At 33.5% G+C, this 16,322-nt stretch overlaps 1 protein-coding gene across 1 annotated transcript in view; it reads right to left on the reverse strand.

The window, feature by feature from the left end:
* Positions 1–16,322, reverse strand: part of CACNA1B (calcium voltage-gated channel subunit alpha1 B) — a 575,803-nt gene that overhangs the window by 84,609 nt on the left and 474,872 nt on the right. Inside the window, exons 32-36 of the mRNA XM_053695819.1 lie at positions 14,113–14,223; positions 13,901–13,984; positions 8,712–8,717; positions 1,988–2,104; positions 234–299 (exon numbers count right to left, since the gene is read on the reverse strand). Coding sequence (XP_053551794.1) covers positions 234–299; positions 1,988–2,104; positions 8,712–8,717; positions 13,901–13,984; positions 14,113–14,223 — 384 coding nt within the window. The remainder of the gene's footprint in view (positions 1–233; positions 300–1,987; positions 2,105–8,711; positions 8,718–13,900; positions 13,985–14,112; positions 14,224–16,322) is intronic.

Raw genomic sequence — 16,322 nt, forward strand, 5'->3', positions numbered from 1 at the left:
GACAATGAAGCAAAAATGTGTTCTCTATCTAAATCAGGAAAGAAAAAAAATTGAGATTCATGTCCCTTTAACTATGAACACTTTTTTCCTTTCATAGTAACACAAATACAAATATGTGTGTAAATTAATAACTTATTTAAAATAATAATGTATAACAAAGTGCTAAAAAGAAAAATAAATATCAGTGTCTTTTTGAACGGCTTAGAATATGAAATCTGTTGTGTGTAATTTACCTGCATGCCGATGATAGCGTAGATAAAAAATAGCATAGCAATAAGGAGGCAGACATACGGCAAGGCCTGTATACAAAGGAATAAAACAAAAACATTAGCACAAACCCTTTAAAACCTCTCTATAGATTTCTCTTAACCTTCCCTATTCACTATCATCAATAATCCCAATTAGCCAACCTCAAGCTGGGTAAGGTCAGGTGCAAAGAATGCGGTGAGACCATCTTCACTGTTATTTATGTAAATTACCCAGTGCTGACTGTTCAGGAATGCAAAGGCTGCATCCATCATTTGTATTTTATTTTATAGTTCTTTGTGCCCTCTGGTTGCAAAAGCTAGAAGAGCGAAGACACACATTCATATATATATATATATATATATATATATATATATATATATATACATATACATATATATATATATAAATATATAATTTATATACAGTATATATATATATATATATATATATATATATATATAGAGAGAGAGAGAGAGATATACACACATATACACACACACATCTATATGTACACACAGACACACACATTATATATATATATATATATATATATATATATACATACACATATACGCACACACACACATATATATATATACACACACATATATACCTGTATATACACACACACATACCCATATATATATATATATATATATATATATATATATATATATATATATATATACGCACACATATCTATATGTACACTCACACACATATATATATATATACACACACACACACATATATACACACACAGATATCTATATGTACACACACACACATATATTTATATATATATCACACACATATATACACACACTTATATTTATATATATATATATATATATACTGTATACACACAGATATCTATATGTACACACACACATATATATTTATATATATATATACAGTATATATATATATATACACACATACATATACGCACACACACATATATATCTATATAAATATATATACACACACTCATATATATATATATATATATATATTCAAATTAATGTATGCAAATTGCTTTAATACACAATCTGTGCTTCTCTCCCTATCTCCTGGGTCAATCTATGGAGAATAGTTCTATATATTTTAGACAACAGACTTTTTGTCTTATTTTCATGAATGCTGACAAATTATAATTATAGGGAAAATAAATTGCCATAATACTATAATATAATAAACATCATCTGCTTGCTCAATCTAATTGCATTGCCTCTTTCATATCATCCCTGCTTTAAAGGGACATAAAACCCAAAATGTTTCACTCTTTCATGATTTAGACAAAGCATACCATTTTAAATAGCTCTCCAATTTACTTATATTATCAAATTGTCTTTGTTTTCCTGTTATCCATTGTTGAAAAGGAGTGTGCACGTGTCTGCCGCACTATATGGCAGCAGTTTTACAACAATGTTATACATTAAAAAGTGCACTAGATGGCAGCACTATTTCCTGTCATGTAGTGCCCCAGACATGTGCACGTTAACTATCTAGATATCTCTTCAACAAAGAATAACATGAGTACAAAACAAATTTGATAATAGAAGTAAATTGAACACATTTTTTTTAAATTGTATTCTCTATCTGAATCATGAAAGAACAATTTTGGGTTTCATGTCCCTTTAAGCACTGTAAAAATGATAGTTTTCCGATAAATTGAAGGACGTAAGCTTCACATTCTGTTCTAAAAGTAATACACATAGTAAACTGATTGACTCACCTTAAAAGACTGCACAAAGGTCCACAGAAGGATGCGTATGGTGTAACCTTGGCGAAGCAACTTTATTAGACGGGCAGCTCGAAACAATCTCAGAAAGCTTAGGTTGATAAAATTTTCCTGTAGAAAAGGGCAAAACAAGTCTAGTTCAGTGGATCATGTAGATGTTTTTTTATCTATATCCACGAGTCACTGAGTATCTCTGCAACAAAAGCCAAGCCTGACCCATTCCATTCTCAAGCACAACACTTGCAGCTGAGGCTTCTGATAACTTCAGCAAGTAAGCTATACCCACATGCACAAAAAAATGCACCCTCCCAAAGTCCTTGGTGCTGCTGTTGACATTGATTGATGGATACTAAAGGTTCGTGTCCCTAGAACAATGTGGGACAACGGGTTGAAGATGTAAAGTTGAACTTAGAGTTTCATCCATGACATTGTGCAGTTAAGGAAGCTCTCTCATCATATGCCAGGGAAAGTAATGTCTTATCTGGATTTTACTAAATACCCGTGGGTACCTGCATGCTCCTGAATCCATTAAAAATTGATTAATACATTCCTTGTATCACATGCTCCACCTGGGAATATGGCATGCTTAGATGTCCCTATCCTCTCTTCCACTAGCCATCACTGGCAAGCAAAGGGTTACACTGTTCTACTTTAAGAGTCCTATAATTTATTTAAAATAAAGAATCCAAACAGGAAAGGGTTCTGGAAAGGAATAATATTGGATATTGCAGGTTTTGTAGAAAATAAATGGTTGGGTCCTACCACTGATGGGTTGGAATTCCACTGCTGAACTGTCACTATGCAACGTAAAGTTGCGTTATCCTGCCACAAATGAGTTTGAAAACTTTGTGATTTGTGGGTTATCACAGAATATTCAAATGGATGGCAATCGCTTCAAATTTTAAAAGCCCAGAGAGGCCCTTTGCAGGGGAATTTCTTATAGAATGAAACACATCCCATCATATGAAACTCTGAAAGCACAAAAGGGGCACCACATAGCGCATTAAACGGGAAACAATTTCCAACATTTTTAAAATATACCAGAACTGCTACTCAAAAAGATGTAATATTTAGACGTGCATTTCGTTTAGTTCTGAATCGAAATTTGTCAGAATTCGCCAAATTCTGAGATTCAAATCGATTCGAATTTCCGAATTACCCTAGCAACGAAACTAAACTAATCCGAATGCATTTGTAACAAATAAATCCGAATTAGTTCAGATTTATTCAATACATTCGAATGGCCATGGACTAATCACAATTCAGTATAAAAATTAAATTTATAATCACAATTATAAATTTAGTGATAGAACAGTGAAATAATTCCGTTTTAGTAACTTGGAACCATCTGAATCAACATAACACATACCAAACTTCCGAATTTACAAATCGAATCCGAAACGAATACATTCAAATTTATTCGAATTTGAATAAAGCCGAAACAAATACATTCGAATGTATCCGAATTCAAATAGATCCAAAACGAAATGCGGAAAAATCAGAATCGGTCCGAAACTAAACACATTTTTTCCGATGCGCACATGTCTAGTAATATTACACTTTGTCAAATGAAATGACAAAATAGAAATATATGGGAAATATTGCAGAGTTTTTACTTGTTTCTGACTTCTGTTGTGGTCAAATAAAACATAGGATAAAGTGGTTTCCTTTTTTATGAGAGCAGCTGTAACAAGTAAGTCGAGTGACTTGAAAGTCTCAACCTGCAATATTGCACTTTTTTTTTTTAGATATCTTCAAGTTGTTAGAAGCAGTCCTGGCAGTGTGATGTGAAATGTAGTGCCCCTAATTGTGCTTTCATGGTTTTAGAATTTTGGTACACATTGGAACCATAGTTTGTTTTAGTGGAGCAAACTGACCCTCAACGGATTGTTACTTTCCAAAATATACATTTAAACTATTTAATGACTGTATTCTATTGACGGCAAAAGTTATTTTTTAATAAAAAATGGTGTCTGAAATTAGAATTGGGCACATTTGTAAGATATTATTTTCATAGTTGATTATAGTGTTATTATGTTTACCTTTATTTTTTATTTTTATCAAACTCATTTTAGAAAATACCAATGTGTTCCTAAAAAAATCAGCTTTTAGGAAAATGAAAACCACTTCAGGAAATTATCTTAGAGAAGTGTAATTTTAATATTACAATAGGTAAAGCCCTTTTAATGAAAAAAAAAGCTTAATTACTAAAGTAATTCACACAAAAAAGTCCTTCATTAATGCTCGGCTAATTAACAGAAATATGTCATTTAAAGGCATAGCTATGGGATATGTTTCACTATATTAATAAAACCCAACTCCAATTTATTTAAGATCTCATAAAAATATTTTATTATTGGGCAATAAATTATAAATGTATGGATAAAAAGAATTGATAAACATATTATCTGTTTTACATAGATAGCTACTGTTTTTTTATTACTATCATAGTTGATTAATCTTCTCTACACATTGTCTAAAATTGTTACTCTTTGTAGTAAACTAGTATTAAATTTACAATTTAAAGCAAATCAATTTTATTATTTTAGCAATGTATGCCACAGACGTACATAATTTGGATGAGAAATATGATGGAAAATAAATAGTAAAATTATATATATATAAACATTTCTAAAAAAAACCAGAGCATTACTATGAGAAATCTGAACGGTATCCATTGAGGAATGTATCTATACATTTTATATTGGTGAGCGTCATATTTTAAGGACACATTTTACATCCTTTTTAGGGGTATAAAGCAATTTTAAAATTCAGATAAACAGTAAAAAAATGTATAAAAAAAACAATTCTGCTCATGAACATCCTTTATTAATAAGCTGCAACTTTGTATGAAAAGAGTGTATTATTCAAGGAGAGGAGAGTACAGCACTTAGATTTTTTCCCCCCACAGACATAGACCCTCTCTTCTCCAGTACACGTTCCTTCTTTCCTTCACACCTATTTTCTACCAATGTTTTGGTGCAGATTTTAGCGCAATGTGCCCCGTTTTCAGTGCATCATGCAGTGACTGAGGTTGCATGCAGAGGAAAAGAGGTCACATATCAAATTGAATAAAAAAAATGATCTTGTATTTCCACTAGCCAAAATAACGCTTATACAGAATACAAGGTAATTTGTTGTGTGTGTATATATATATATATATATATATATATATATATATACACAAATATATTATGTATTTTTTCAGCCACTTAGAAAATGAAATAACCGAGTACTGATTGTTACCCAATGCATATATAGAGTGACCTCTGTTCCATACCTCAAAATGATACAGACATTTAAGCTTGGGGTGACTTTGTGGAGAGGATTTGAGATGAGTCTTCTGTTGTGAATTTTATTTCCAGTGTGTGTTTTACAACATACGGTTATGTGAGTGACATTAAACAGCATGATAGATGACGATTTCTGGGCAGACAGCGTATAAAAGACATCAGTGACGTTATTTTTAAAGCCTGCTGTGTTACACTCCTATACAATAAGGTCTGCCTCTTATTGAGCTTATTTTTACTAACTAAACACATTTAAAGAGATAGGGAAGTAAAAAATAAATGTTCAGGGTTTAAACAATTTATAAAGTACAATTTACTTGTATTATAAAACTGACTTTTTTATCATGGTATCTGTTGTTGAAGCTTAGCCCCTTTCCATGACAGCATACTGAGGTACCCTCTGAAGCATGCATGTGTCTGTAGCGCGAGGCTTTTAAAAATGAAAAATATAGAAACAGATTCTGGTGAAAGCATTTTCCTATATTTCCTTTAAAAGTGGTTAAATTAATTTTCAGGATAGCCTTAGGCATTCTTGAAGTAACTTACAGTTTTTGTCATTACTACTAATGATAATGTTATTACTGAAGTTAATTCTATGGGGCCGAATTATTAAGCTCTGAATGGAGCTTGATGCCCCTGTTTCCGCGTGAGCCTAGACTTGTCCACTGCCTCTGAGGCTGCGGTCTTCAATCCGCCCGATCCTATACGATCGGGCTGATTGACACCCCCCTGCTAGTGGCCGATTGGCCGAGAATCTGCAGGGGGCGGCATTGCACAAGCAATTTACTAGAACTGCTTGTGCAATGATAAATGCCGACAGCGTATGCTGTCGGCATTTATCGATGTGCGGCGGATATGATACGCTACATCGTATCATGTCCGTCCGCACTTTAGTAAACCAGCCCCTATGAATCAACTACCCCTTCTGTAAAAAGGTGCTTCTATAAATTACTCCTGAACATTCCACTACCTACAGCTTGGGATCAAGAACCCTTCTGGTGTTTCTCGTGAAAAATGTGTTTACTCTCAGAGCTATTTCATCTCTTAACATACCTAAAGGTTTCTATTGTACCCCTGTCTCCTGTCTCTCCTCTAAGCTAAACATATAAAGGTCATTATGTCCTTTCTTCAGGTTTTTTCACCTTAAAGGACCCGTAAATACAGTAGATTTGCATACTCTATAAATGCATAGACCATGCAATAGCACTTTTTTTTTTTTTTCTAACAAAAATTCAAAGTTATGTATCTTTCCACTCCCCCTGTACCAGGTGACAGCCATCAGCCAATCACATATACATCTATTCTGTGAGTTCTTGCACATGCTCAGTAGGAGCTGGGGACTCAAAAAGTATAAATACAAAAATAATGTGCACATTTTGTTAATGGAAGTAAATTGGAAAGTTGTTAAAAATTGTATGCTCTCTCTGAATCAATAAAGTTTAATTTGACTTGAGTGTCCCTTTAAATGCATGTGATGTTAAATTTTAAATCCCACACATTTGTCCAGTCCTTCACTATTTGTTTTAACATCACTAGTCATTTGATCCACCCCTCCTGAAATTGTAACTCTTTTATAAATGTTCATCTGCAAACACACACATTCCCTTGAAGCCCACTAGGCGGATTATTTTTTTTAGATTAGGGGTTAACAGTGTAATGGGTACTTTGCGGTGAGCTATGTGGTGGATTAGGGGTTACTAGAGTAGGGAGCTTATAGTGATTCAGGCTAGCGCGCAAGTATGGGTGTTAGGTTTTTTTCATTTTTCACTCTCCATTAAAGTATCTGGGGGAGTACGTTAACGAGGTCACAATATTCTAACTTCTACTCTTTGCACAACGCATTGTGGTTAGCACACAAGCGAAAAACATTTACTTTCAACTTGCAATACACGCGCAAAGAGTATTAGTCGAGTTAGAGTGCAAGCGAGAGATTGTCAAAACGCTCACTATTTTTTTTAAATGCACACTTTCCGAGGCAAAAGCTTCTAATAATCATGTGAAAGAGTACACAGTATATACGTATAACCATTTTGTGATTGGCTAATGGCTGCCACATCATGTTACAGGGTACAAAAGAAAAAGAAACTTTAAAATTTGTTAAGATTCTATAATACACCTTGTGAGTATTAAGAGGCCCCTAAGTGATTGTTCTAAAGCCAAATTAAGGGGATTTCACTTATATGCTTTATATTAAGGAGAGGCACTTACTATAAGCCCTACGTGTTATTCTATTGTCTTTTTAATATTCATTTCTTGATTATGTAATTCTACGGTATTTAATGGTTTTTTTTAACTCATCTGTATAACAACACAAAAATAAAGAGATTTATGCATAGAACAGTCTTTTCTGCACATTTCAAATCATCTATATCTGTCACCAATACCTTATTTTATATTACATTCTACAACTTAGACTAAGTTCCTCCTGCAGGAAGTAAACTTTTATTTTGCTGCTACTGAAACGTCCTTTCATCTAAAGAAAAGCTCTGTAAATCACCCGAAAAAAAAACTATTTTGTTGTTCTCCAAATAGTATTACCGGCTAAACTCAACACTAACATTGTTAGAAACCAAAACTGAATTAGCACATTGACATTAAATTGTCAGCCCGGAAGGCTTTTTCCATAGCTGATTTATTTACTTTTTGACTAGTTTCCTCTTAAATTTGCCTGTTAAAATAGTGTTGAAGCTTTCTGTCTTAGTCTATTTGTTTTCAGATCAAGTATAAAGAATTAGAAGATTTGTCCAAGCTTGTGCAAACTTGCAAGGAACATACTTTGTGCAAGATCTAAACTTAAAGGGACATGAAACCTAAAATATTTCTACCCTGATTCAAATAAAGAATGCAATTTTAAACACTTTTGCAATTTACTTCTATTATATATTTAGCTTCATTCTCTGGGTATCCTTTGTTGAAGAAGTAGCATGTAGTACTGGGAGCTAGCTGAATGCGCTGAGTGAGCCAATAAAATGAGGCATACATTTGAAGTCAACAATCAGTAGCTCCTTTTCAACAAGGTATATCAAGAGAACAAAACAAATTAGATGATAGAAGTATATTGGAAAGTTGTTTAAAACCACGTGCTCTATCTGAATCACGAAAGAAAAAAAAAAATAGTGTTTCGTGTCCCTTTAAACATGCTGTTTAAGTCACCTTTTGTAGTTAAAGAAGCTCAATAGACAATACATGTTCTGTGTGTTGAGTATAAATATAGTTATTTCTTTAATACATTTTAATATCAAGTTAAATATTCGTTAATTGATTGCAATAATTTTTCATTAGCTGCTAGCAAGACTCCTCGTCACTCTCAACTAGCTCCACCCCAAATATTTTGCATGATCGCCCAATCAAAAACATGCAAAACTATAAAGATAATAAATCTTGCAAAAGAAAAATTAAAAGTCTTTGAAAGTTATAACAGAACCAACCGTATCCTAGATGTGATGTAACCATGGTAGATGGTACACAGTGCACGGGTGTTGCAGGTAATACAACATACAGAGACAGAGGGGTTTGGTTTGAAATTGATTTTCCGTATTGTATGTTGATTGGATAGCATGGGTCAGCAGGCCGTGAAACAAATAAAAAGGTAAATAAAAAAATACGAAGACCTGTACACACACACACACACAAATATGAATTAAAATAACCAAAGAGGACTTAAAAGGACATTACCAGTCCTACGTTAAAGAGATACTAGACCCAAATGTTTTCTTTCATGAATATGATAGAGCATGCAATTTTAAGCAACTTTCTAATTTACTCCTTTTATCAATTTTTCTTCGTTCTCTTGCTATCTCTATTTGAAAATGCAAGAATATAAAGCTTAGTAGCCAGCCTATTTTTGGTTGCGCTTGCTGATTGGTGGATAAATGTAGTGCTATCCAAGTGCTGAACCAAAAATGGGCTGGCTCCTTATCTTAGATTCCTGCTTTTTCAAATAAAGATAGCAAGAGAACAAGGAAAAATTGATAATTAAAATAAATTAAAAAGTTGCTTAAAATTGCATGTTCTATCTTAATCACAAAAGAAAAAACTTTGGGTTTAGTATCCCTTTAATGTTGTAGGACTAAATTATACATTCATATTAAATCTATAAATTTCAACTCCTCTTGGCATCCAGCATCTGCCATCTTGGAGAAAAATAAATTCCTGTTTTGTTTTATGGTAGCGTCTTTTTAAGATGAGTAAATTAAATTGACATTTCCATTACTTTTATTTTTATTTTTTTTTAAGAATTTAGATTCCTAAATTGGGTAAATGGCCAGTTGCAAGCTGCAAAGAGGATATCAATGGTAACCCACATACTGCAGCAATAATATGCTGTACATTTTAAATATAGAGTCTAAATTGTACCGTGGACCTAAGTCAGCAATGCTTTAACAGATCTTTCTACAAATGGGATTCATTTATCTGAACATTCAAAGATACAATTAACTCATCACTGACTTCAATTGGTTCAATTTTCCCTTCTGAGTAAACTGTGTGATTGAGAATAATGAAAAATAAAATGATACTAATTCTACATGTGTCCAAATGGAAAATTATATCACTCCATTCTTTTTTTATTTTTTTTATTTAAAGGCACACAGATAGTTAAGAATAGCAACACAGTGAAAGATATATAGTGACTTTACTAGCGTTATTATTTTTTATTTAAATTGATGAAAATAAACAATAAAAAATTTAATTATTTCAAAAATTATATTTTAATATGCCCAATTTAAAAATTAAATTTCTCACCATATTGGCCTAGATTACGCGCAGCGTTGGGCAGCAAATTAAAAAAATAAATGTATATGAATATATATATATAAATGTATGTGTTTATATGTGTATATATGCATATTAACACATAAATATGTATATAAGCATATACATATATATTTACAATTTAAAACACAGTCCCTTATATGTAAAGGCACTTTTCAGTGCCATTTTGTTTCTAATACCCCACATCCTCTCAATTTAAAATGCTTTGTGCAGTTATTTTTTTAAAACATTTTTTTAAAAGATGCTCATATTACTGTACACTTTATTTGGGGGACAATTGGGGGGGGCCATTATTTTAATTAACCAGAGGTCTGATCTTAGCACAAAGTGCTTAGAGCAAAGAGCTACCCCGAGCTCACTGTAGCATTAACCAGCCACTTTTAATGGCTGGGTATTTAATGTGCGTCCGTAAAGTGGCAAATTTGCCCCTTTACGGCTGCACATTAAAATAGTGCTTCACTTGTAATCTTTCTACCCCCCCCCCCCCCCCCAAACAAATCCCAAAAAATGTTTTGCATGCAAATAAGAACAAAATCTGTCTCTGGTATTACATTGTTTTTGGAGGGGGTTTTTTTTTGCTTATTTTTTAATATTTTTAATATGAACTGATTTCCAAATCCACTTTGCTTTAAAGTGATTTACACCCAGAGTGCAATTAATAAGTCTTGGGATCTCTATGTATCACATCAGTAGTTTGTTACTAATTCGATACAGAAGGAACACAAAAACTCTGGAGAATCTCTGTAACAATGCACAGCTAAAGTGAGATGTCATGAAAAACAAAGCATGAGATAACAGCTTAGTTTTCAGATCTTGACAGATCTTGCAGCTATTTTATTTTAATTTTAGAATGATTAATTGGGTAGTAATTAATCTTCATATCTGTCCTTCTAGCAAAGAGGTTTCCTAGAATATCACAGCTGCTTTTACTGTGTTACTATTCTGACCTATCCACCCCTTTAAGGTGGAAACATTATGAAAAATGTATACTGCAGGGCTGCGCTCTTTAGAAAAGCCATGAAATATGAATACATAATAAAACCCTACATTAGAGTGCGACCATCAGATTGGACCAGATGGTATGATGAAGACAATTACAAGAATATGATTTGTATGGGAGGCTTTAAATCATGGAGCAGATACAATTTCCTGGAATACATGGCATCTTGATGGAAAAGCGTGAAATTAGCCCTTGTTATTTGCCTGGTTATAGACCCTGCAGATCACAAGGCACAAGAAGAGAAAAAACACAACATATATTTCATAGATTTATTTTTCTTGAGGAAAGATCATAACCAAGTATATTTTATCATGAAATACTCCCCAACCTGTGGGAAAATGGTTAGTATAAATGTATGTGTATTACTGGTCATTTCATACCATGATTTCCAAATACTCAGTATCTAATTTTGATCTTTGGTACTCAACACATGGTACTCACAGCTCCAAATGTCACCAGTATATTTTTCATATCTATCTATCTATCTATCTATCTATCTATCTATATATATCTATCTATCTGTCTGATCTATCTATCTATCTATCTATCTATCTATCTATCCATCTGTTGACTGTCAGTCTGTCTGTCTGTCTGATCTATCTATCTATCTATCTATCTATCTATCTATCTATCTATATATATATATATATATATGTGTCTGTCTGATTATGTCCTGTCCTAAAGCAGGGGCATAGAGAAATAGGTAAATTTTATATTAAATTAGAAACATTGTTTAAAATTGCATGTTTCAACTGAATCATGAGAAAAAATGGCATTCTTGTTATATGTCTCGATTCCTTCTTTAAAAACCTCTACAAGGAATGTTCCAACGATTTGTTATAGTGATAAACAAATCAGAAACCACTGCCTCCATATCATGTGTGTCCCCAATACTAATAATGCCAAATTTATATATGTTTCACCAATACCAACAATGCCAAATTAAGATATATTACACCAATACCAACAATGCCAAATTTATATATATTCCACCAATACCAACAATGCCAAATTTATATATGTTCCACCAATACCAACAATGTCAAATATATATATGTTCCACCAATACCAACAATGCCAAATTTATATATGTGCCACAAATACCAACAATGCCAAATTTATAGATGTTCCGCCAAACCAACAATGCCACATTTATATGTTCCACCAATACCAACAATCCCAAACATATATATGTTCCACAAATACCACAATGCCAAATTAAGATATGTTACACCAATACCAACAATGCCAAACTTATATATCTTCCACCAATACCAACAATGCTAAATTTATATATGTTCCACCAAACCAACAATGCCAAATTTATAGATGTTCCACCAAACCAACAATGCCACATTTATATATGTTCCACCAATGCCAACAATCCCAAACATATATATGTTCCACAAATACCACAATGCCAAATTAAGATATGTTACACCAATACCAACAATGCAGAATTTATATATGTTCCACCAAACCAACAATGCCAAATTTGTATATGTTCCACCAATACCAAGAATGCAAAATATATATATGTTCCACCAATACCAACAATGCCAAATTTATATATGTTCCACCAGTACCAACAATGCCAAATTAAGATATGTTTCCCCAGTACCAACAATGCCAAATTGATATATGTTTCCCCAGTACCAACAAGGCCAAATTTATATATTTTCCACCAAAACCAACAATGCCAAATTTATTTATGTTTCCCCAGTACCAACAAGGCCACATTTATATATTTGCCAACTATACCAACATTGCAGAATTTATATATGTTCCACCAAACTAACAATGCCAAACTTATATATGTTCCAACAATGCCAAATTTATATATGTTCCACCAAACCAACAGTGCCAAATTTATATATGTGCCACCAAACCAACCATGACAAACGTATATATGTGCCACTAAACCAACTATGACAAACTTATATATGTACCACCAAATCAACATACGTGCCACCAAACCAACAATGTCAAAATGTATTTATGTGCCACCAATACCAATAATGCCAAACTTATATATGTGCCACCGATACCAACAATGACAAACATATATATATATATATATATATATATATATATATATATATATACACACACTACCATTTTATTTGCCATAAAAAATAAGCGACAGTTAAACAAACAAACAAAAAATTTGATTTGTTTTTCGTTTCCTTCCCTTTCCTCCACGGCAGCATTAAAATCATGGGATTTGTTGAAAATGTTTTTGCTCAGTTTATAAGAAAATTATCACAATCATATAAAAAATAATTAATATTGCCTAAACAATTTTATTTTGAAGGAGTTCTAGACAAAGACTAATTTTAAATAGGTTCTTGTATAGTCTTCACATATGCAATTCAATTTTACACACACACACACTATATATATATATATATAAACACATACATACATACTCACACTATATATTAATATATATATATATATATATATATATATATATACTGTATATATAAACACATACATACATACACACACACAATATATATAGATATATATATATATATATATATATATATACATATACACACACACATACATATAAACACAGACACACATACATCATACATACAGGGGTAGAAAATATTTACTAGTCAGGGGTTAAAGTTACTAACATAGAGGATAAAACCACAGGAGAGCATACTTACATTACTTGACAACATACTAACAAAAACTAATGTTAATAATAAAACCTTTTTGACAACTTATCTATTATATATATTTTTTATACTGAGCAGCTAATGGCTTTAAATCTACTGGCTACGAAAAGGTGTGTACAAATTCTTATATTTGTTTTTTTGTTTTGCTTACCGCTATCTCTGTTACTAAAATATCAGTAATACTTCCCAACACTGTGACAAAGTCAAAGACATTCCAGGCATCTCGAAAATAGTTCTGCAGAAATAATGCAAGAAGATATACAATCAGGAGGAGCCATCATTATATACAATATACATTGTTTCAAAAATCAAATTAACAGGATGTGGAAATTGCCTACTGTAGAGCCGCAGAACCTTCCTTACCAGCACACCAAACGCAATGATTTTCAGGATGCATTCCAGAGAGAACATGGAGGTGAAAATAATGTTCAGGCATTTCAGCATGTCATCATATGTCTGAGATGAGCCGTAAAACTAGGAAGTAACAAGTGAGATAAAAGAGTGTTCAAGATCTTAAGACAGTTAAGCAGACAGTGTCATACATTTATACGCACAGAAACACATAGGCCTCTAGTTATGAAGCTCTGTATTTTGCTGCTTTCGCCGGCCCAATACGCTCGCCTAAGCTTGCCTTACATCGCCGCCGCGGACCTGAATATGTTCGCCAAAGTTATCAAGAAAGCTGTCAAGAAGCCGCGCATCAAGTATGGTGCGATGAGCAGCGGACTGTTGTTAACTGACAGTCATCAATCTAACTGCTCATCGGCTTCTTCGCAGCTTTCTTGCTAGCCTGTCACTAAGCACCCACACTATACTATACTGTTTTACCCCTAAACCGCCGCTACCGGACCCCGCCGCAACTCTAAAAAAATTATTACCCCCTAAACCGCCGCCCCCGGACCCCACCGCAACTATAATAAATATATGAACCCCTAAACCACCGCTCCCGACCCCCCCCCGCCACCTACATTATACTTATTAACCCCTAATCTGCCGCCCCCTATACCGCCGCCACCTACATAAAGTTATTAACCCCTATCCTGCCGATCCCGGACCCCGCCGCTAATAAATTAATTGTTTAACCCCTAAACCGCCGCACCCGGAGCCCGCTGCCACCTACATTACATTTCTTAACCCCTATCCTGCCCCCCCTACATCACCGCCACCTACATTACATTAACCCCTAATCTACCCCCCTACGCCACTATATTAAATGAATTAACCCCTAAACCTAAGTCTAACCCTAACACCCCCTTAACTTAAATATTATTTCAATTAATCTAAATAAATATTCCTATCATTAAATAAATTAATCCTATTTAAAACTAAATACTTACCTATAAAATAAACCCTAAGATAGCTACAATATATCTAATCTGCCGCCCCCTATACCGCCGCCACCTACATAAAGTTATTAACCCATATCCTGCCGATCCCGGACCCCGCCGCTAATAAATTAATTGTTTAACCCCTAAACCGCCGCACCCGGAGCCCGCTGCCACCTACATTACATTTCTTAACCCCTATCCTGCCCCCCCTACATCACCGTCACCTACATTACATTGATTAACCCCTAATCTACCCCCCTACGCCACTATATTAAATGAATTAACCCCTAAACCTAAGTCTAACCCTAACACCCCCTTAACTTAAATATTATTTCAATTAATCTAAATAAATATTCCTATCATTAAATAAATTAATCCTATTTAAAACTAAATACTTACCTATAAAATAAACCCTAAGATAGCTACAATATAATTAATAATTACATTATAGCTATTTTAGGTTTTATTTTTATTTTACAGGCAACTTTGTATTTATTTTAACTAGTTACAATTAAATATTAAATAGTTATTAACTATTTAATAGCTACCTAGATAAAATAATTACAAAATTACCTGTAAAATAAAACCTAACCTAAGTTACAAATACACCTAACACTACACTAGCAATAAATTAATTAAATAAATTAACTACAATGATCTAAAATAAAATACAATTAAATAAACTAAACTATAGTACAAAAAAACAAAACACTAAATTACAAAAAATAAAAAAAATATTACAAGAAGTTTAATCTAATTACACCTAATCTAAGCCCCCTAATAAAATAAAAAATCCCCCCAAAATAATAAAATTCCCTACCCTAAACTAAATTACAAAAGTAACCAGCTCTTTTACCAGCCCTTAAAAGGGCTTTTTGCGGGGCATTGCAAAAAGTAATCAGCTCTTTTACCTGTAAAAAAAAGGAATACAATACCCCCCCAACATTACAACCCACCACCCACATACCACTACTCTAAAACCCACCCGATCCCCCCTTAAATAAACCTAACACTACCCCATTGAAGATCACCCTACCTTGAGCCGTCTTCACCCAACCGGGCCGAACTCTTCATCCGATGCGGGCTCAAGTGGTCCTCCAGCCGGGCAGAAGTCTTCATCCGATCGGGGCAGAAGAGGTCCTCCATCCGGCAGAAATCTTCATCCAAGCGGCATCTTCTATCTTCATCCTTCCGGCGATGAGCGGCTCCATCTTGAAGACCTCCGGCGCGAAACATCCAGATCTA

The sequence above is a fragment of the Bombina bombina genome, chromosome 12, assembly GCF_027579735.1.
Source record: "Bombina bombina isolate aBomBom1 chromosome 12, aBomBom1.pri, whole genome shotgun sequence".
Classification (NCBI taxonomy): domain Eukaryota; kingdom Metazoa; phylum Chordata; class Amphibia; order Anura; family Bombinatoridae; genus Bombina; species Bombina bombina.